General features: G+C 40.5%; 1 protein-coding gene across 5 annotated transcripts in view; it reads right to left on the reverse strand.

Moving 5' to 3' along the window:
- arhgap32b (Rho GTPase activating protein 32b) overlaps positions 1-23777 on the reverse strand; it is a 229049-nt gene that overhangs the window by 35517 nt on the left and 169755 nt on the right. For all 5 annotated transcript variants that reach the window (XM_046039714.1, XM_046039713.1, XM_046039709.1 and 2 more), the window contains 3 exons: positions 8174-8260; positions 1803-1940; positions 670-762 (listed from right to left, as the gene is read on the reverse strand). In XM_046039714.1, the coding sequence (XP_045895670.1) occupies positions 670-762; positions 1803-1940; positions 8174-8260 (318 nt within the window). The remainder of the gene's footprint in view (positions 1-669; positions 763-1802; positions 1941-8173; positions 8261-23777) is intronic.

The following is a 23777-nucleotide window of genomic DNA, read 5'->3' on the forward strand; positions in this document are numbered from 1 at the left end:
ACACACACACACACACACACACACAGTGTACATGTCATTTCAACAGTGGCAGCCATTGACTAACAAATGACGTTGGGAAATGATCCAGAAACATGACAATATAATAGTCTCCATAAAAAGCTATTTTGGTGAAGTGGTGAGGTAAACTCAGCTCATAGCAGCTTATTCAAATACTTTTGTGAAGAAAGAATGAGCAGCTGGGATGGCTAGAAATTGCTGCCAATACATACTACAAGATTGTAGTAATCCTACATCAATTCTATAGAGTATATCTATAGTATTCCTGTGGCTACAGAGACCTGTATTAATCTTTTATAGAAAAGTAGAACACTATAAGGCCCCAGGTCCTTGTCTTAGCATTGTTTCTGTATTTTCCTTATTTATTGATGCAGTTATTTTTAAGGCATTTCTCTTTGTGTCCAGCAATTTTGACAGCAACCTCTACCTCTAATTTCCTTATTCATAATATGCTGCGGTATAAATTAATTTCCTGAATGACCATTTCATGTGTGGTGTAAAGCCATTGAAAGGCATAAATAATAATAAATAATAAATGATCTGAAGCAAAGCCTCAACCTTTTGGCAAAAAGGCTCTCTGACCCACTGTAAACATCTGTTTTTTTCTGCCAAAGAGTCAGTGTACTCCTTAAAGACAGATGACAGCCTTACCTCCATCCATGTGAGAGCGGGCCCACAGTTGATCTTGTTGTCAGCGATTGCTGAGAGCCGGGAGAGGTAAGCCAACAACATCTGGGAAACTGACTAACATGGAAGAAAACACACCATTTACAATAAATCTTTCCATTTATCCCAGATAGTACAATTTACTACTACGTACTACTGTACAATCCACTACTAACACACTCAATATTAAACTTAGCTGTTACAATGGATGTTAATAATTACAAGTAAAAGTCATCGCCTTCTTTAGTTGTGTTTTTGAGGGACAAAGGCAGCTAATTACACAGCTAAAGAGTGTTGCATGGTAGTGAAATGACATTTGCAGCTATGACTTCATATGACTGCCCAAAATCTGACCATTTAAGCTAATGATAACACTACAGAGAAGATGGGGTAGGACGCAAGTTTCACCTCTGGTAGGGGAGTTCTTCTGTCGAAACCTGCAATTACGTCACTGTTAACTACTGGGACCTTTTGAATCTCATAAAAACAGCTACTGGTGAAAGTATAATAGTGTGCTGCAGGCAGCTTTGTAAAGCTATTACTCTGAAAGCATCCACACACACAATACCCCTCAGTGATGAACTGGTTTTACCAGTTTGGTTTGATACCTAACCTCTGTATTCCTTTTAAAGCCTCAATCGGACCATAAAGGTTTCGCCTGACTCAATACTATCCACAGGCGGGCTGAACGGGGAATAACTGGCAAAAAACCAAAGTGTGCATTCCCAAGACAAAACCCACGTCGTTCATATTGCATATCAAAGCACAGTAACTGGAGGAGGTTTTCTAGATAACTGATACCTTGTTATTTTGAATTTAAAAGTATATGGGCAGCAAATGCTATCATTCATTTAATTTAGGGGCTGACTGAGTACTGAATGGTTCAGTGAGAGCGTAAACAAAGCTGTGTGAGATCTAAGAAAAGCAAGGCTCCCCAAACCTAATACAAATAATCTATAATTAATCTAATAATGTATTAATTTTGCATGCTGTACATGAGAATATGATCATTAGTTAAGCCTTTACATGTGGCCAGGATTACTTTCAAGTTTAAATGTGAGGAACATGGGATCTAAATCCAATATATCTCCTCCTCCACGTTTGTTTTCAGTGCTTACCTCTGACTGATCAGTCAGACTGTCCAATCGAGGCAGCTCAGGCAGCTGGGAGAAACGTCGATCATAGATACAGAGGTGCAGATGCTTGTCCAGGACACGGAAATCCTCATAGCTGCGTTTCACAATCCAACTTCGACCCTTCAGAACAACAACAAAAATACATGAGAGTAAACAGCATGGAAACGGAGACAGAGATCACATTACCTGATTAAACAGCTACATGTGAGCAATGTTTCTATTTAACTGCAACTAGGCTTAAGTTGATATTTTTTTCACTAATTAACATAGGAAAATTAAATGATGTCTAATGCATACCCTGTAGACAGGTGCCTAGGAAATGTTATTTAACCTTTATTTAACCACGAGAGTCCCATTGAGATTAAGAACCTCTTTTGCAAGGGTGACCTGGCCAAGACAGGCAGCAGCATATACAAAAATAAAAAAACACATATAGGTACAGACAAATAACACAGAAGACTAGTAAGCTAACATTTTACAAAATCATTTAGAGTTATTTTCACAATCTAAGAACATTTACATTAAGGCATCTGCCTCTAAGTCTTTCATTTTGGATTTAAAAGCATTTAGCAAGATTAATTAATTCAATGAGTTTCAAGTGCTTTTGCAACATATTCCATGCTGAGGGTGCAGAATACACAGATGCCTTTTTTCCAGTTTCTGTATGGGTATTTGGAACAGAGCATAAAGAAGTCCTAAGAACACCCGTTACTTTTCTGCATGATAAGACACATAAGTAGCTTGGCAGCAGATCAAGAATTGCCTTATATATGAAGGTGTACCAGTGACAGAGCCTACGGGTGGCCAGAGGAGGCCATCCTACCCCAGAGTATAGCTCACAGTGGTGAGTCAGCGCTTTGCAATTGGTAATGAACCTCATGGAAGCATGGTAAGCTTTGTCAATCATTTGAAGACTGTGCACAGGTATGCATATATAAAAGATCACTATAGTCCAGAACAGATAAAAAAGTGGTGGCCACAAGTCGCTTTTTTACATTAAAAGAAAAACACAGCTTATTTCGAAAATAAAAACCCAATTTTAGCCTCAGCTTTTTCACCAGGTATAGCACACGTGGCTTAAAAGTCAGGGAGTCATCAATCAAAAGACCCAGGTATTTATAGGAGTTAACAACTTCCCCTCAGAGTCACCACCGGAGGGATGTTTTGTGGCCTGTTCCTGTATTTGGTAAACAACATAAGTTTGGACTTATCTGCATTTAGAACTAATTTCAGCTGCATAAGGATATTTTGGACTTCGATAAACGAATTGATGCACAGCAAAACATAACAGTATCATCAGCATAAAAATGAAAATTAGCATTTGACACATTTCGACCCATATTGTTTATATAAATAGTGAATAGAAGTGGACCTAATACAGAGCCCTGTGGTACACCATTATTGACTGATACAGTATTTGAAAACAGACAATGAAAGAAAGTGTGAATTGCCACACACATTGTCTGCATTAAGTTTGTTATAAATTTAACATCTGGGTCGGCTGCAACAACCAAACGAAAAAGGAGTAATTCAATAAATAAAAAAAACATCCTTTAAAATAAACAATGTATTGGCAGATCGATGGAATACAATACAAATATAACTATATAGGATTTTGGGTAGGCACTTCAAAAGAAGTAATCACCATATAACCACAATAAGACCCTTACAATTGGTAGTGACAGCACATACAATATTACACCCCAGGTGTCTCAAACTGTAGAAAGATATTTCAGTTGTGGGAGAGGAAGATATAATTACGCACCATGACCATACTACAAATAGGAAAATGTATTCATCAAGCTTAAACATGAATCTGTTCTTTGGAAACGCTTTGCAGCAAAATAAAGTACACACAATTTGTAGTATTGAATGGAATGGAAATAGTGAATGGAAATAGATTACTGCCTGGAAGTTAGGAAAATGTATTCATCAAGCTTAAACATGAATCTGTTCTTTGGAAACGCTTTGCAGCAAAATAAAGTACACACAAACTTCCAGGCAGTAATCTATTTCCATTCATTTCCATACAATATGATAATCAGCTAGCTGAGTCTGTAAGGGATTGTTCTGAAGACTCTACTGGGTTGAAGCGTTCATGTGCTGTGGCAGCCTCCAACATTTAAGTACTTGGCAGGTTGCACAACAGCAACACTAAATATGTGAAGCTGCCAAACTTATATGGCCTTTTATTAGGGCTAGGCAATAAAACAATAATGATAATTATTGCAATATAATTTTCTTCAATAATATAAAAAATGTTCAATATATCGTCAATAAATGTTTGACTGAATTTATTTAAATCATGAACAAATTAGCATACATTTTTCTATTAACAAATTTATTTTGTTGAGGAAAAGGGACAGAAAAAAGATTTTATCATAAAAGTTTTGAATGTTCTCCATCAGACTTGTAAAGTGATCCACTGTTTGGCATCAAGTTTTTGTCATGTTCTTACCATAAATAAAAGTTTACCACACAAGTAACCATCTGGTTTCTTCAATTTTCACTCAGGAGCAAAAATCAGCCTTTAAAGTTGAAAGAAATAATGATTTGACATTTATTTTGATAATTATCAATATCAAATAGTATGAATTTTTTTTTTATCATAACATTTTTGGCCATATCGCCACGCCCTACCCTTTATACAACATTTATGTGTGCTTATAATTTGTCTTTTGGCTCTGATGTTCCCACATTCTTCCTGTTTGAAACATAGCCCCAACCCTTTGAAAAGGAATTGCCAAAAATATGTTTAGAACTGTCTGACAGAAGCTTTTCTGTTGTAACAGAAAACTCTGTTCCTCTGTAAGGCAGATTAATTGTTGTATTCCTCAAGGGTTCATTGTTGGCCCGCTGAGGAGACAGTGGATCCCGGACACAGACCCCATGGCAACCTTGACGCCCCGAAGTTCCAGGGGCAGGAAATGGTGCCAATGAGACCCGTCCAACCCTCAATCCCCTGTGTCTGCCTGTGTAAATATATTTTATTGTGTTGGATGCATGTCATGGTTTGTGGAGTGTTGTATGGTGGAGTAGAGATAAGGTGCGTGGTAACTAAGGTGCAGTTAAAATTGGGGGATAGTTGCCAGATTCCTGACAGGCCCCAGCATTCAGCGCCGTCCCCTGCCCCCCTAGGCTAGAAGGACGCCAGGTCCCTCCAGTCCAGGGCTTGTAGCAAAAGCCCCTCTAGCATGCCAGAGCCAGGGGAACCCAGCCTCCCCAGCTCACAGACCTGCCCCACACCCAGAGATCCAAAGCCCCGAACCACAGGCCTTCACACATCCCCAGGGCAGCTCAGCACAGCCTCAACCCGAAGCCCACCAACCAAGTTTTCACTTGATATGTTTCCCCTCAGTCAGGTGATACAGAGCCATGATGTTCTCTTCCACTGCTACGTGGATGACACAAAGTTATAGGTTCCACTGCAATCTAACAATTTTAGTCAGTCTTAGTGGCTATAATACATTTTAATATTAACAATGGATCACATGACTACTTATATATTATAGGCGTCACTCGCAGTGAAAAAAACCACAGATAATTACCACCCCAAAGCTCTACAGGGGATGTTAGTGTCTTTCAGCTCACTGTTTTGGTTCAACAGCCCTCAACTTTACTGTTTTGGTTCGCTCTCACCTGCGTCTTTATCAGCCGCAGCAGGCAGCTGTTTTTAGCAAAAAAGCTCTAACAACCCACTGTCCACTGCTCAGCACCAAATAGCAGCCAGACACAGTTAGTGACCAGCTGGTGAACACAGTGGAGCATTTAGTGGCTAAAGAGCCAGATATTTTTCTCAGGATTTGCTGGAGAGCTAAAAAAAAGAGTAAGTATTGGAAATACATTCATCATCTAATGTTTACACACAAACATGACTCCAAATGAATGCTAACGTTGCGCAGTATCTGCTGGATGTGTAAACAGGAAACTGCTTGCTAACAACTTCACCATATCAACTTAAAAGGTGACGATAGGAGGGGTTTTTGTCTGCAGCGTGTTTCTGCTCAAATGGCCAAACAAACGGTTATTGCAGGTTTATTGATATGAAACGCTGGATGTTCCAAAAGGTCATAAAATTTAAGGATGACAAATCTGAGGTCAAACGTATTGAACCACAAATGTCTACCAGACAATTCAGTAGCAAGCTAAGCTGCCTGTCTTAAAAAAACATTAAGCTGACTGCTTGGTGTTATTTTTGTTGCTGACCTTTATGCTGTTTCCTGATTGTGCGGCTCCACCACTTTGGCCATTTTATGTTCTCATCTACTGTTAACATTGTTTTATGATTCTATTTCTTTCTTCTTGTTTGTTTTTTTTTTCCCCCCTTCGCTTTCTTACTTGGAAAAGTCAACTAATGCTTACATTGCTTTCAATATATAAAAACTTATACTTTAAAGTGTTACTGTACCTGCGGTCATCTCATTAGTCATACCACTATCTGGTGTAGCCTCTTAACAAACCAAAGCAGGCTTCTTGACCTGGTTGAGAACTTTTTTTGTTGCCAGTAGTTGAACTTTGTGGGTAACATACAAAAACTCTTCCACCAGCCTCTGTATCAGCAAAAAGACAATCCCGCTAAAACCTTTATCAACCAACACTTCTGTTTTTCCTTTTTTCTCTGGGTCTCTTTTGTTTTAGTCCCGACAGACCCTCTTCTTTTCATGCTTCTGACACAATGGCACTTTCTCAAAAAAAAAAGAAAATTTGAATCAAGTCTCCCATGGACTTAAATACTTTGATATTAGAAATGTCTTCATAAACAAAGAACATCAACAGCTTACTCAGCCCTTCCTAGTAAAATGCAGTGATTAAATGCCAACAGTGCAAGTGCAAACCAAGAGAATTTTGCCCTCAATCCACCACATTAAATGCAACTTTTCTTTTTCCTTTTTTTTTTTATCTACGAGTTCTTCCATGGATTTGTTGTTTCTTTTTCATCCAGTAAGACGGGGCTCCAAACCTCAAAACCCCACTGAGGGAAACTAGTGGTGGAAAAAGTCTTTTGCTTTGATTTGGCCTAGAAAGATCCGTCTGTACCGAGGCCAGGGCTTGTGTGACTGGGACTGCAGTGCACCACTCAGCGCACTGATTCTAGTGCTGTTTTAAAAGTGCTGGCTGGTAGAGACGGGCTGGGAGGGCTCTGTGGGCTTGCAGAACTCTTTATGCTTTCCTGCCCCACTTTCTGACGGTGTTTCTAGTTACCCCCCTTTCTGGGTCTGTGGAACTGAACCAGTCTCACTGTGCTGTGCTACTTTCTCTGTTTAAAGCTCTGAGTGCAGAACTTAAGGCTAACTCTATGCCAGTTTCCCCCTTTTCAAGTAGAACTAGTGTACATATAACAGTTTTCCGATGGCTGTAAGAAGTTGGGATTTCCAAGTACACATACTTGTGTGGCATTGCCAAGGTCGTGCAAATGGAATATGATCTGTAGAGGGAAATGCATGAAACCAGAATCAAAAATGTCACTGGAGGAGGCTAGGGCAAAGTAATCTGAGCAGCTGGTGTGCATGTGTGTGTTCTACTTTAAGGCTAAGCCCAACTTCGGGGAAATCAAATGTCTTGCTTTACTTTGTATAGGATGTAATCATAAATAATTTGGCTGCTACTTTACTCTGACATCATCACCTCATTTAAAAAGGAATTTTAAACATGACTAAGCCAACTTTTATACATATACCTACAATGAAACTAAGCAAGAAATACACAGAAGTGCATGGACACAACAGAGCCAATGAAGCGAACACTCCATAAGGCCACTGCCATCAATAATAGAAAATGACTAGGGGTGTGACAAGATCTCGTGCCACCAGATCTTACGATATTAAAATCTACAACCAGCTCGTGTCGATCTGCCGATGTGGTTTCACTTCTGAGAGTTTGTTGAAGTGATGAGCTCTTGCTAGCACGACATCTTCGATATGAGGGAATGTGTGTGTCTCTTTTGTCATCGAGGTGTGTGTGGAGCAGCTGCGGAGCTCAGCCTTCGCTGAAACACTTACAGAGAGGACAGAGGCAGCGTCTGGAAACCCTAAAACATAGCAGCATAGTTTCTCTGTTGTGGGCAAAAACGTGCGGGGGGGATCTTTTTAAACACAGAATAATAACACAGAAAACATTGCAACCTATGCTCCAAGACTTCAACATAAATATTAAAAAATCTGTATTAATTATATCCTAAAATATAAGAGAAATATAACAGGAAGTATGGATACATTTTTACAAATGTTTGGGTTTGTGCTTGCAGATGAAATGGGTGTGTGGGAGTTAGTATATAATAGAGTGTATGCATGCTGTGATAGGTCAGATGTATTTCTGTATGACTGCACCATCACACCCAGGGGAGTGAGTCTTACCTGGCAGTAAATATGAACTAAGTACACCAGCTCCTTAGACTCATAGCCGTTCCGCGTCACTTCACACTGTTCATCCCCGAGGGACAACTGAAAGACACAGATAGAGAGGAGTCGGCCCATTAGACAAGCATTTATCATTTCAAGAAACATCACAAACTTCACAAACTCTTTGCCAGGTCCATTTTTACAAACTTATGGGTGGACAGCACTAAAACACAATACTTAAATTTCAATTCTATTCATGTTTGCCGAACATGTCAGGCAACAGAAACCAAGATTTTCTCATTTCATATAATGATGCAGCTATTACTGTTTCAGTCGTACGTGTAATATGCTATAGCTTTAATGAAGTTCTGGCATAAGATCTAAAATATAGTACATGAGTTCATGTTTTATCAAACAGTGTAGGAAAATCTATTATTAAGAGTGGGGCGGCTGTGGAACAGAGGTAGAGCAGGTTGCCCACTTATCAGAATATCAGCAGGTTCGATCCCCGGCTCATCCAGTCTACATTACTTTCAAGCCGATACAGACAAAACAAGGATGTAAGGCAGCATTAAATCACAGTACTGACTGACCTATACTACATAAAATAAGGGGGCAACACAAAACAACTGAAAGAAAAGGGGGACACATTCAAACACGGTCCACCAACAGAATATTGTTTAAAATAATTATACCCATGAGCTTCAAGTGCTGACCGCCCACTTATTGATGAAACACAGATGAGGAAACAAGCATGGCACAGCTAGCATCTGCTTAGCATAAAAACAGAATCATCTGGACAGCTGTTTTAAGAAAGACGCTCAGTTTGATGTGCCCTCTTCAGAAAGAAAAGGTATATTCAAACCTTCATGTAAAATAAATCAAATTCTGGCTCACATTCTTCCCAAAGACTTGTAATTAACATCTGTTGCCTTTTTGTCTTGTTTATCCTCATAATTATTATTTTATTTTATTATAAAGTTACACCTAAATACAGCTAGACAAAAAAACCCCACATCATTGCTGCGAATAAAGCTATAACATTTCTTTTCCCTCTCTCTCTCAAAAAAGAAAGAAGAATCTGCATGGACACATTTGTATTAAAAATGTATAATGAACCTGGATTACAATTTATTCACCCACATTGCAATTCAGTAGTCCATATATGTTATTGTATGCACGTAATCCAAAACCCAAAACAAAAATGACTGAGATAACTATATAGATTAATCACATTAAATGTGTTCCCTTCAGAATTTAATTCCATATTCATGAACACTTCTTATTTTTATTGGATCTTGTTGATAACTTCATCTTAAATGGTGTTATTCTAATCAAAACATTTGACCAGTTTTTAAACAATAGTGGTCTCATCCATTCCAAGGACCAGCCTGATCAATGCCGAAAGACCCAGAGAGAAAATATTAGCCCGTATTTGATTCAACCCAAGTGCATGAGGGAAATCCCATAAACTCAAGAGAGTTGAACTCAAGAGCATTCCCGCAATGCATCCACCAACACCGACTGCCCTCAGTTAATATCATTGTTTCAAATCTTACAGGTGTATAGAAAACTCAACATTTCCATAAACGCAGGTAATGCAAAATATTCCTCATACCCAAATATCACGGGGTCCCAGGTGGTACTCGATTTCCTCTGCTAAAAAGACAGAAAAATCTCCCAGCGTAAAACTCCTTTCTTAATTAATTTCTGCATTATACCACAAGGATGAATACTTTAGCTTAACAGGCGGTATTTTAATTAACCCATGAACTGCTAACCATACAGCTCTGGAGTGGCCATGGATGGGGTTTTTATGTGATGCATGAAATCTGATCCTTTCTTTTCTGAGACAGCACTGAACGGGGCGACCATTTGGTTCTCAAGTTCAACCAAACCTCAATTACAACCCGTGACTTAACGTGTACCCATTCTCACAGGTTCTGCTTTGTCCACGCTTTGTGGGCGAGTTCCTGGACCTTAAATCTGGGCACTGCTCAGGAGGTGGTATTAAATCTAAGTCCCAGATCCCCACACCAAACACCACAGGCTAATGAAGCAGGATAAGATAAGCACTGCAAGGAAGTGTATTTCAATATAAAGGGGATATTGTGATACAGAAGATCTGTCACATGTTTTGCGGTCTTATTCTGCATTTGTTTAAATAAACTATAGCTACTAGATAAATTACATTTCCCAGTAATGCCGGTCCTGTCGGCCCATTCTGTTGACCTACTATGGCAGGTGGGGGCTCATGTGTGAATGTGAAAGAAAATATTTATTAGCCCACTTTCTCCATTGTTGGCAGTCCCACAGTGAGCTGCACTCACATCCCAAAAATGACCACGATTGTCCTGAGTGGTGTGTCTATAGAGACAGATCCTGGAACCAAAGCCTTACGGTTTCTTAATCGTTCAGAAAGTTCCAGGTTATGGGTCATTAAGTTCCACTTATTGAAAAGAGTTAATAGCTAATTTCAGGTGTATTTCATGTATCAATATGTATAACAAAACAATGTGTATGCATAGTTTTGAGCATGACATGAGTCATTTGGTGCTCTTTTTCTCCCTTTAGCACCCCCCAGCGTAATGAGTAGAACATCCTGTGGCAGAGTTTTATGTATTGAGCTGAACACCAGAAGATGATATGATGTTAGCATATGGCCTAGTAGTCAGATGGGGTGAGGTCCAGGTTGGAGAGAGTTGCCATCAGAAACAGTGGTAATGTTGTTCAGTGCTACTGAAGCTCAGCCTGGCAGTACCTGGTGTTCAGAATTGGTTTTCTTAGCGTGACGTCTCTCTCTCCGTTTCTCAGTGCCCCAGAGGCTTGTAAATGTTTGGTACATCTCGGTCCCCCTCTCTCTCACAACTGCATTGATAATGTTTTCCTTTTCTATTCTATTTGTTTCAGCGTTTTAGATTAAATCTGCATCTGTCTGTTCAGGCAAAAGAAACATTTTCTGCTTTCACAACAGCAAGCATTAAAACTGAGACTGAAGGTATTTATGTGCTCCGAAAGTCCACTAAACAGATATTGTCTAAGCAATGTCATGGTGCCAGTGAGGGGAGAACAACACATGGAAGTGTTTTTGTTCCCAATAAAGAGGGCTTGATTTGAAGACCGTTTTAATGGAGGGCCAGGGGTAAATAGAGTCTTCAGAGAACAACGTCTTTTTCTGTGGCTGTGTCTCTTTTGAGAGACACAAACTAGTATGACAACAAATGACCTAATTACCTCTCTGTTGTTCCGTATCAGCACTGAGCAACCCAGAAATGTTTTGCACTTCATGCACAAGTAAAAGCCACTCTCTTGACAGAGCAGCCAGCAAAAGCAATAAAAACAAACTTTAGAAGTGATCTCACAGAGGCAGACATTTAAGCAAGAGTACAAAAAGGCTTGCTCCCATTTCACTGGCAGGGTTTAAGGGTTGGGACCTATACTTTAGGGAAAAGGATAGCTGGCCAATGACCAACTGTGACTGAGGAGTCGAGAGTAATTGCCTGGGATCACTGCTGTTGCAACAAACAGGCAGACCTAAAGATAATGTAGGAGAACAGACAAAGCATTGCTTTTTTAATACAGGATGCAGCAAAACCCTGTTTTGCTGTAAGACAAGCTAAGAGCAGCATTACAAACACTGTTTGACATGTTTATTATCTGGAATATTTTTGCAATGATGGATTACACCTCTTCAGCTTCTCTATTCACCCCCACGCTCTTCTGTCAAATTTTAGATTGAACTGGATGGATTGCCAATTTGGTACAAGTAATCATGTTTCCCCCAGGTTGAATTGTAATAACGTGATAAAGTTTTTACCTAGTACAATCATCATGTCAAAATCTATCTAATACTTTATGACCAAATACCTGCAAAACTAATGACATTTCCCATAAGCCTCAGTTGTACTTTGTGTTTAAAGTTAATTCGCAAATATTACCATGCTCATATGCTAAACTAAGATGGTAAATATGTTAAACATTATACCTGCCAAACATCTGGATATTACCAGTTCAAAGCAGCTAGTGTGGTTGTAGTTAGTCTTGTTTGACAAACCAAGACCTGAGTTTCCAAATGAAAACCCATCCTCTCACTGCTGTATGTAAGCCAAACATAAAAGCTCTACTCTTAAGCCAGCGCATTAAAGGCTCAACGGCGTTCCTGCTATCGAACTGCTATAAGTTAGCTCTCAAGTGATTGGCCACAGGAGCTTATCTGCCATTTTTAAAATCAACCAAACAATTCCATCAGACAATATCTGGCCTAACCTCAACCTATTCAGGACCACCGACACCAGCACACAGTATGAATGATAATGAACCCTTTAATGCTGCTAGAAACGTTGACACAGCAACCATATGGCTGAATTACAGGAAACAGATCAAAACGCACAGCAAAATGGTTGATAAACGTTACAAATATAAGGTACGGACATTGAGGTTCAGCCAAAACATCAGAAAAACTGTGGCAAGAATCAAACTCAGAGTTTGAGTTGAGAGCAATATTTCAGATAACCCAGAGTTGTATTTAATCCGGAGGCTCTGAGACCTGACTTTACCTCCAGTGAGCCAAAAATTCTCTCTATAAAATGCTCCTCTCCATAATAATCCTTCAACACAACCACCAGAGGGTGACAGGACATTTTATTTTCTGCAGATAAACAAAGTCCATGCTAGAGCTTTAAATTCATGAATTGTTTACCTGGGTAGTCTACTCCTCATAAAACTCACACAGTATATGTATGAACAGAATACCGGCATGTACAGTTCCACTCTTCTGAGGGACTTTGCAGGAAGATACTTGTCATATTGTGAAAATAGAATATGTAGGACATAATAGAGACACAGACATATTTAGCCACAGGTCTCAATTCCTAAACTGTCTACGCTACATTTGCTGACAAAGCCTTTATTATTTTAAAGTTAGTGCTTTCAGAAACATTATTTTAAGAGGAGTAAAAGAAACAGATAGATACAAAGACTAGTGCCTGCTAGACATGAGACTGTCAGCATTTCAGCAAGTGCTTCTGCTTTTAGCCACTAGTTTATCCAAATTACACCTTGTGATGAGATCCAGGGCCAGATCCAGTGTGCCCAAACTGAGTGGCTTGCTAGACAGGTTGTCTACCACTCTAGGCCCGTTTTCTGCACTTCATGCAACACACCACATTATAATTTGATTTCAGTCCAACCTGCACTGCACTAGCACACATTGTCCCTGTAGTCCCAGCAAAGCTTAACAGCAAAGGGAGCTACAATCTTGCCAGACCTGGGCAAACTGGATTTTCATAATTCTACAATAAAAGTAAAAACAGGTTGAACTTCCCAAAACATAATACTAAATTTTAAAGAACCATTGGCTATTCTGGATGCACTGGGTTCATGTTCAAACTCTACATTATGGTAACAAAGGAAAAATAAACATGAAGGCAATGAAACTGCCCTAAGAAAGATCACTGGAATTATAAAATCACTGCCTGTCCTCAAGCTGTATATGGTCATGTTGGAATAAATACACATCAGTGGGTGGTATGTGCTTTCTTCTTGTTTACATCCTAAGAGGAGGCTCATTAAATTCCCAAAACAAAGAGAAATCCCATCCATAGTGGTCATTTCAGGTGAAGCTGCACTGTCCCTCTAACAAAGGTTTCTGCAGGGGGGAAAAAGCTGAATCCAAAAGCCATATTTTGGACACATGCTATTTTGATGAGTCCTGCAGGCACACAAGGACAAGGGGGAAGCATTGAACTGATGACTGCAGAGCAGCAGCAGAAAAGCAAAAGAAAAGAACCAAATGGCACAGACTAAAAGACAGAAAAACACTTTGTACTCACAGCAGTTTAGGTCTGGTTCTCACTCCCTCCTCGTTTTAGTTCCTACACTTTCCTTCCCTTCATCCCGTGCAGCTTCATGCTCAGAGTTTACCCCTCATCAACACTCCAACACCTGTCCCCAGTCTCTATTTCTCTGAGGAAGTGTGCGTTTCGAGTGCAAGAATGTACATCCCGTCTCGCAGGGTCCTGTTTCGCTCCTGAACACAGTTCCCCTCGGCAGGATGTAAATGTCAGCTCTCCAATTTCTATCACATACAGGGTAAGCTCTCCCAGCGTAGGATTCAGAGACAGAGGGCGGGAGGCTACAATATTAGCAGGAGCAAGAGCAGCAGCAGCAGCGGCGGTGGTGGTGTTGGGAGGATGAAAGGAGGCTGTGATTTGGTGGATTCCTCAACGGGACAGCTTTCATCTCCTCCATTTTGCCCTCTCTCCCATCCTACCATTGTGATGCCCCATCCTGATTTTCTTGTCCTTTTCTCTTGTTGGCTTCCTTTCTCTGATGGCTGCCACTCCACACAACTTTAACACCCAACTTGATTAGCAGCAGGAAATAACGGGAGGGAACGACCAGATTTTTTTAAAGAACAAAAAGCTTTCAGTTTTGTTCTTCTGACAACCCCACAGTCTGCTTTCTCTGTCGTTCCGCCACATGCTATTCTCTCCCTTTACCCTCCTCTCCCCGTCTGACATGCTGGCTCACCCCTCCCCCTTCTCTCCTCTTCTTCCCCCTCTCTGGTTGGTACGCTCCCAGGACAAAGACCAGGGATGGAGAGAGAGAAAGAGAGAGCAAAAAGAAGCAGAGGAGAGGGAGAGGGTAGGGGCTAACAGAAAAAAATGGAGAGGGGGTGCACTTGCAAGAGAGCAGTTTTCTTTCCTTCCACATGTACTGTGCTCTCTGTGCTGTCCTTCTGCACAGTTGTAATTTATTGAAAAATTGATGCTTTGCAAATGCAGCAAATAATGGGAAGCTAACTCTAACTCTACGCGACCAAACCCTGGATTTGAAAATTCACTCCACAATAAATAACCATGGAGTGTGGTAGCTCGCAAGTCTACCACACTTGCACAGTAGAAATAGAGTCACCAAAAATATAACCTTAAAGTTGCCTCTGCTGAACAGCCTGCTCTCAGGTTGCAGCCATACCTCAAAAAGAAAAGGAAAAAAAAAACAAGTGCTGGTTGCATCAGCTGTGATGACTTCATATGTGCGAGATGGATTAAAAAGACCTATTGCTGGAGAGGAAAGCAGAAATCTAAGCAAAGGGCCAGCCTCACAGAGGAGGACATGTGGAAGCCAAAAGAGGCCACAAAGAGCTGCATGGGACCTACAGCGTTCACTAAATCCCTCCCTGTGCTGCTTCACTAACATGCAAAATGTGTGTGCGTTTCTCTGAGCTGAAAACAAATCCAACAAAAGAAGGAAAGTCATCCACATAGTTCAATTAAACATCGCAAACTAATTGATTTACTTTTATTGCTGCAACCTTCATTCCTGAAACGAATCTGATAAAAACTTCAAAAAAAGGTTCCTCTAACCACCTGCTACCAAACACTTACAGCGGAAGTGCAGCAATGTATCAACTTGCTTACAGTCACGTCTGAGCCCAGTTTGTCCCAGCTTTCCTGAAAAAAAGCAGTGTTCAGAACGAGCTGGTCCTTTCAGTTAGCTCAGGGATGTCTAGGTGGACTGGCCAAATCATTCTCTACTACAAGTCTGCTTATGAATATCAAACGATAATCCAATGATGACCCAGTTCATTCAGCTCTCCGCTCTGCCATGCCAGTGACAGGTTGGACTGATTTATCACAAACCACATATGGGGAGGTCAGATGTCCAGGAAATGTAACCACAGCTCAAGTTTAATGCAAAAAGCAACAGCCCCCATCAAATTACTGTTTTATTCAAAAGAGGTCAGATTTTAATACGGAATATGACTATTGGAGTACATTCAGCCAAAAGAAAATTATTGGGGGAAAATGGATAGAAACTGTGGACTGACCATATGTTTTGTTTGCCATTTTCTGATCCTGATTCTTTTTTTCTCATTACGGTGTATGATTCACCAGTTATACATTTTCAGCACGCAGCTGTGACTGTCAATCATTCACAGTGTGTGTGCCCTAGTACTGAAGTCCTACAGCAACACCCATGATGAACTCCAATCGTGGATATGAGGACTCCTTAATTAGAACTACAATAAGGACTACAATGCTATCTTTGAAACAGATTGCATTAGATGTGGCAGCTCCTAGTAGGTTAATTGGAGGGAGTTCAAACAAAAAATCAAAAAACAGACCACAAGTCTACAGTCATGCACTGCTGCTTGAGTGAATGCTAACATGCACACAGCTACAATGCTAACATGCTGATGATGAGCAGGTATTAGGTTTGCCTTTGTCACTGTCATGGTTAGTTTGGAGTGTTAGCATGCTAGCATTTAATGATTAGCAATGAACATTAAGTACAGCTAAGGGATGGGAATGTCATAGTTTCACAGGTTTTTGGTCATTGACCGATGTTTTGGATAAACTCAAACTTTGATGTGATGATGCAGAACAAAAGTTTTGACAATTCATCCTGAGGGGACCACGAATGACTGCACCAAATGTCACAGCAATCCATCTCATAGTTTTGGAGACAATAAGTCCGGGGAATACCAGTCAGCAGGATACATGATCTAGGAACTATAGATGCCTTTAGAAAAGCTTGAGCAAAACCATGGAATAGATATTAAGATATTAAGGCTTGGACTAAAGTTGTGCACTGAGCAGCCATCCTTGGAGCTGCACTGCTGGCACGGCTAATACAAACAATGCCAGTACTGTATCAGCAGAAATGCTTGAGGAACTAGCAGGGGCTAATGTCCATTGGATTTTTCAAATAATCCTAATTTTTTTAGATTAAATAACATCCCAACACTGTCTTAAACCCTTAAGAGCAGCAGTGCTTGTTGGCCCACAGCGTTCCTCTGTGCTTTCAATACATTTCCCACGATTCCCCCCCTTCTCTGCTGAAACTGTGACATAAGGGAGCTAACCAGGCAAACTCAGCTCTACACCAAAAACCCTACCCTAGGTAGGACAACTTCTCAAACCAAACCAAATGCAACTACTGAGCACTAAAAAGCTTGCTGACTTTGTTCAAACTCTTCGCGGTTGGTGGATGAGATGACCACAACAAAACAAGCTACAATTATTGTGATGCAAAACAACGACAGGCTCTGGCAACTAAACCACTCTGTTTGATAAATGATGTCTTTCTAATTTTGTCTATGATGTAAAAACAGACCTCAATCTGTTAGTCAGACTAAAGGAATTTTGACTCAATGATATCAATGATGTTCGTGACTCAACAGTAATTATGAATAGGCCACATAGGCTGAAGCCTCACCTTAATGTTTTCTTTTCAAAAAAGTGGGGATGGACGTTTGCAGAAAAGGAGACGGAGAAATGTTGCAGTTTAAAATAATGGCTGGTCTCCCATGACTATATTTTCACTCTGATATTTTTACCAGACTGCAGAACTAGAGGGGTTTCGAGCGCAGGACTGCCTGCGGGGGCTTTGTTGCAGTACTTCAGACCTAAAGGAGGAAGTGCGAAGGAGCTACATCAAAAATCATTACTAAAGCTATAAAAATGGATCTCATAAGGGACTGAGGAGTGCAATGGGATTTAACCACTGAAACAGATCACTGTAAGGGGGTGAGATCATGACTTGGAGCAGGTCCACAAAACAAATCCCATTAGGAGAAAGATTTTGTTTACTGTAGTCTACATGCGCTCACATACAGAGTGTACATTCACACAGAAGTACAAGTCAAGGGCAGTGACCAAACACAGAATAACCCTCAGATGTATGGGCACTGAGTGGGGCTAAAAATGTATTTCCACGTTAGCACAGAGAGTACAATGAGTCAATATGTGCATCCTACTAATTCAGGCCACTCAGCACACTGCTGTTATCCCATCTCGCTGTTAGCTTTAGGCCCACTACAATCACACCCATGTGTTAGATATTGCAGAGAAAGGGCACAAGTCACGATCTCTGAAGCTAAGTGGACTGTATTCTTTCAGGCCACCTCAACATTCCAGTTTTACAGAATGACTGGAATGAAGAAAACACCAAAAACATCAATATGTCAAGCGGATATTGCAATTTTGTCTTTTCAATCCCGACTTTATTTTCAGGAGGCCAGAAAGGGGTAAGGCGTTCCAAACATGCTTTCAGCTGTCCTGGAGAGCAGCAGTTACTCCAGCAGCCAGCTCAGCAGTTAAATGTTCCCACATCCCAGGCACTTCCCCACAGAAGGCCCCCCCAGGTCAGGTAAGAGAGGAGAGGACGGTCTGTCAAGTGTGAAGGAGGGAAGGGATATAAATCGGTCTAGCTGCAAATTCCATAAGAGAGTGTATGGAACAAAGTTTAGGTCTTTTTTCTTGCTGACTGGCTGGATGTCAGTTTAGTGGACAAGTGAAGGAGAACATGAATATCACTTTGGGAACATGCATGTACATCTGTACACAGCCATGATGTATTTGACACACACGTTTGGTGCATAAATACATACGCAGACAGTTTTCACATTTGCTATGTAAGAATTTCTCTGGAAAAATCCTAAAAGGAATAAGTTTCCAGTTTAGCTAGAGGTGTAAAAAACACCAAGAGACAGAGACAATTCAACAGAGAATCTGTGGAATATAAATTCACAGTATTAAACACATTGTTGAATCAATGAGTAATGTCTGGGAGGTGCCGTACTAAAGCATACAGCTGTGTAGCATCAGACATGTTGGCCAATGAAAATCTTGAATATTACCAATATCACCTTACAGTTTTCAGAAGTACCAGTGATAAATCTAAGGGGTAGCAAAATGGGGGTGGGGGAGGAACATTGAATTTTCAAATTGTTTCACAAAAATACACAGTTTCTTCTTCACAGTTGTTGGGCTTTTCCTGATGTTTCCAGTAGAGCCCGAGAGAAGTAGAGACAGATCTTTCAGTCATTCTATGAGTGTGGTCCTTGCATAGCTTGTCCACCAGAGGGCCCTCTGCAACTCCCCTGCTGGCAATGCACTTGTTTGGAACACAAGTCCTCCACAAAACAGAGCAATCAGCTGACAAAATCAGCTGTACTCATTCAAAGTACTATTTATAACAATTAAAAAAGTTTAGTTTTAATCTTATGTCATGTTATCTTGGTTAGATCTCATAACTACACATAACAAACATTAGGGATAATCTTTGTTTATGTTATGGGTTTCTGAAAAGAAGGGATAAAGAATATCGGTCAATATATCAGATTTTAAAAACCTGAAATATCAGTTATCAGTCTTAAAAATCCCATATTGGTTGGGTTCTAGTTTCCAGGCTGCTGTCAATCAAATCTGATCAAATCACACACAAACAGCCCTGATAAACAGATTAGCTGAGATTTTGACTGTTAAACTCTAAAATAAATAGTAATTGAATGTTCTTTTTTTCCTTTGTTTTCAGGAGCTTTCGTCTGTACTTGTTTTGTGAAACAGTGACGATTTCTCTAAAAGCTATTCAAATGAAACAATCTTGAAAGAGAAAGTCACTTTAAACCTTTGTTTTAAGATCTCAAGCTGTTTCAAGCAGCCGTAAAGAGTAGGCTTTACTTTTTCTAAATGATTTGTTTGTAATTTCTCAAAGGTCTACTGGATCTCGTTTATCAATGTTTATCAAACTGCAGCAGCATAATCTTGAACTAATACTGTGTGACAATTAAAATAATGAATTAACCACAATTGAATTAAAAATATTGGTAAAATGTGCTAACCATTTCATGACTAACTGAGCTGGGTTTTCCATCATGAATCATATTTTCAACAGTGAACTCTTAACTGAATAGATTCTGTACCACTTCATAATGTGCATTCTGGCTTGGAGGACACCCACATTTTCAACCCTTCTTGTTGTCCACCAATAACAACCATGAGAGACACAGAGAGAGAGGTTATGTGTGTGTGTGTGTGTGTGTGTGTGTGTGTGTGTGTGTGTGTGTGTGTGTGTGCGCGCGCTCGCTCTGGCTGCTCTTTTGTTTCCTCTAACAAGGGCAGAATGAGCCTAACCGTTACATCATTCTCTGCTCACAAGGAGTGGAGAGAGGTTCTCTGAATGAACATGTGATAGAGGGTTTGACATCATATCTTTGCAGGCCATGGCTCTGAGTTTGCTTTGCTTTTGCTGTAGCTGAACAATTATACAGTTAAAAATAATCTAATATTGATCTTTATTTTATCTTTAGCAAACTCATTCTGCAAAAACGCAGATTATTGCCATGCATATTTTGTGGATCGGGCGGTTAGTCAACCATGTGCCTTAAAGGACAGCCTGCCTGGGTGTGTGCAGCCCGGTGCTGTCTTCAGTCTAGTGCTGCAGTTGATGGATTGGGTGCCACCGGGGGAGGGAATTCATCTCTATGCATCTCTCTTGTTGCTTTGTGAGTGAGGAGGGTGAGCGGGTAGTAGGAGCTTATTGTGTCACGATGCTCAGCTAGCAGGCGGATACAGGCAGGTCAGTGATGGAAGGATGGATGGATTGAAGGATGGATGGAAGGATGGATGAATGGATGGTTGAGAGCACAGACAAGATGACAAGGAAATCCCCTCCCTCTCCAGACTGTTTCTGTCAGATCAGAGTCTGAAGGTAGACGCAGCTGAGACACATCAGCCGTACAGCAACACACAGTGAGCTGGCTTAAAGAATGGATGAGGGGGCCGTCAGTCTTTATCACATGCATGGCCGCACGCATACATACAGCCTACTGCTCTCATTCTCCCGCACACTAAAATCACAGCCTTTTTAATTGCATGCACTGTTGTCGAGATGAGAGAGGGGGGACCCCTTCACAGCTGTTAAACTCAGATTGACTGCCGTGGTTATTGTCAGAGGCTGGATGCACCACCCTTCTGTCTTTGTCTTTGTGACACACGTAAAATGTCTTAGGCCACTTATCACATCTATGAACACCCGTATCTGCAAAATTTACATTCATAGCATTCTAAAATATTGCACGTGCAATTTTAGCACCTGTTATGGGTGATTTACTAAGAATTATTGCATAGATGACAACAGGAGCAAACACAATGGAGGTGGCAGTATTTAAATGAGGGTTTTGCGTGTTTTAATGGTTTCGGCCATGGAGAGTTGGGAGGGACAGCAGCCACTGCGTAAAAACCTTGGTTTGTTTCGTTCAGTGCGTCCCGAGTGTGTGGAAATCATATGTGAGACTGCACTAAGTACTTGAGACAGCACACCTGGAAAAAACTGCTTTGGGAAACCCCAGCAGAAACAGATACAGTATGCTGGAATGACCCAGACGCGAGGAAATGCCAGCAGATGCTTCATCACCGACCTTCTGCACCGTGCCCGGTCGCTCCGCAATCCCCTGTACCTGGCACTGTACGCCCCAACGCCCCATTCCCTCTCCGATACCTACAATGGGTTGTGTCGCTTTCAGTAAGTCGGGCTACAACTACAATTGTTTTGATTATCGATTAATCTGCCAAATATATTCACTACTGAACGTTTAATGTACAAAATGTGAAAAATTCCAAATTTTCTAATGCTATTTCCTTGAAGCCCAAGAAGATGATGCAAGTTGCGTGTTTTGTTGGACTAACGGTCCAAAACAGAAAAAAATTTAGTTTAAAATTATGTTTAACAGAAAAAACCTGCAAATCATCACAATAAAAGATGGGGAACTCCTTAATGTTAAAAAACTAATCAAATCTCAAAATAGTTGTTGATTCATTTTCTGTCAGTTGACTCAATGACTAATCATTGCATCTCTAATGAAAAACACTACTTGCAGACTGCAATCTGCAAAGAAATGTATTCATAAATAGGTATGAAACAGTTACGGTTTAAATTATCACGAAAACTGTGTTCGATTATTTATCAACCAAAGTTAGCAACAGTGTCCCAGACGCAGGCGTGATGGCGCAGCATCCCACATGGGTTTGTTTTGGGTCAATGAAAACATGGCGGAAAGCCATGACAGCGCTCTGGAGATTTTTCAGCCTGTCTGAAGTATTTTGGTTTTTATACGAGTACTGAGGGAAACCTGATGAAAGAAAATGGCTTTATAGTGAATGCAGGGTGAGTTCACTTTTAGCATGAGGGAACAACACAAGCTCTCACTGCTTACCTGCTCTAATAAAAACACTATACGTTGGTCTGCTGCTGTTGGCGTCATGTATCTTAAATTGGTTGTAAAAGTTTTCAGCAGGAGAAACGCTACAGACTCCAACACAAGACTCATTTGTATTTATGTAAATTGTGCATGGGGTCATTGCATATACTTTATAACATCTATACTGTTAATGCACATTTGATCTGGTTTTCATTTGTTTACATAAAGTATTGGCTGTTATTTTAATCTATGCAAACAAAAAGTTTATATGTGGTTTATATGTGGTTTTAAAACTTGGTGAGATGGGTTCAGTGTGTGTATCAGTACTTTCTGAACATTTTCAGCACATTTCAACAATACTGCGATAACACGGATAAGCTTGAAATTTTGTTCACTACAGTCGCAATTTGAAATTTTCATACCGTTTCATCTCTATGATAAATGGCTCTATAAATAATCAAAAAGGTAGAAGTAATGTGGCCAATATATTCCATCTTCCCCTGCAGGCAAAATTTAATACATAAAAACAAATATGATCAAAATTCTCTGCCACTGAAAAATCCAGAATCCAGAGTATACAAATATTTCTCATTTTAAAAGTTTTCCTGCTGGACACAAGAGGTCTCCTGCTTTACTGAAAAGTCCATTCACAGTGTATGTATAGCAGAGGCTTCAAGTCTCCGCATCACACATGTGAAAGGTGCATACTGAACGACGATCGGCTCGAAACCAGTTTGATGTCACACATCCTGCTGCTACATCAGGTGTTAAACTGAGATTTAAAGCACAGAGGAACTTTCCCCCTTCAGCAGATGAATGTGAAAACGACCTTCTAGTGTCAAATTTTGCCTAAACACCATTCTGCTCTGTGAAGCTGATACATTTTTGAGTGGAGCTCGCCTTTAACAATCTCAGAATAACTTCAAATGCTGTTAATCACAGCACACCAAACAGTAGTTGAAAACTGTAACTGTTTCTGCAGAGCACCAGCCCGTGTGGTTTTCAGCTCTCTCTCTTAATAGTAAAATGTGTAAGAGCTTGAATCTCAGTGTGCGACATGGCGGGACAAAATGCTAGGTTGTAGATAAACCATATGGAAGAGCAGGGCTAACCGGCACAGGGGGATCGTAGTGTTCAAGTCAATAAAGTTGTTTTCCTGGTGTCTGGCTGCGGACTGGATCATGTAGTCACAGGCCTGCAGGGCTGGGACAGGGCTGAGGAAAGAGGGAAGCTGGAGGCCATTCAAACGAGACATCAAGCAGGACAGACACCATGGACAGTGACATGTCAAACTGTCTGCAGGATAACAGTAGATACAAGAATATTGTACTGAGAAAGTGGGGTTTTAAGAAAGTGGGTATTTTATTAGATACATATGCTTGTTGAGGCAAACAGCCATCTCCTTTCAACAACAAACTCAATATCAACAGCATGTGGACAGGGTCAACAAGTTCAGCTACTTTTAAAGTGCCAGATGCAGCGTAAATACCTGCCTTCAGGCAATGTAATACAGAGAGTCATCCAGTAAACCAAAAAATGGACATATTAATAAAATATGCAGTCCACAGCCAAAGCTCTCGGAACTGCTGCTCGTCAATGTGCCAGGTCAGAGGAGAAAGTGCAGAGGTAGTC

Source organism: Micropterus dolomieu, linkage group LG23, assembly GCF_021292245.1.
Source record: "Micropterus dolomieu isolate WLL.071019.BEF.003 ecotype Adirondacks linkage group LG23, ASM2129224v1, whole genome shotgun sequence".
Taxonomy (NCBI): domain Eukaryota; kingdom Metazoa; phylum Chordata; class Actinopteri; order Centrarchiformes; family Centrarchidae; genus Micropterus; species Micropterus dolomieu.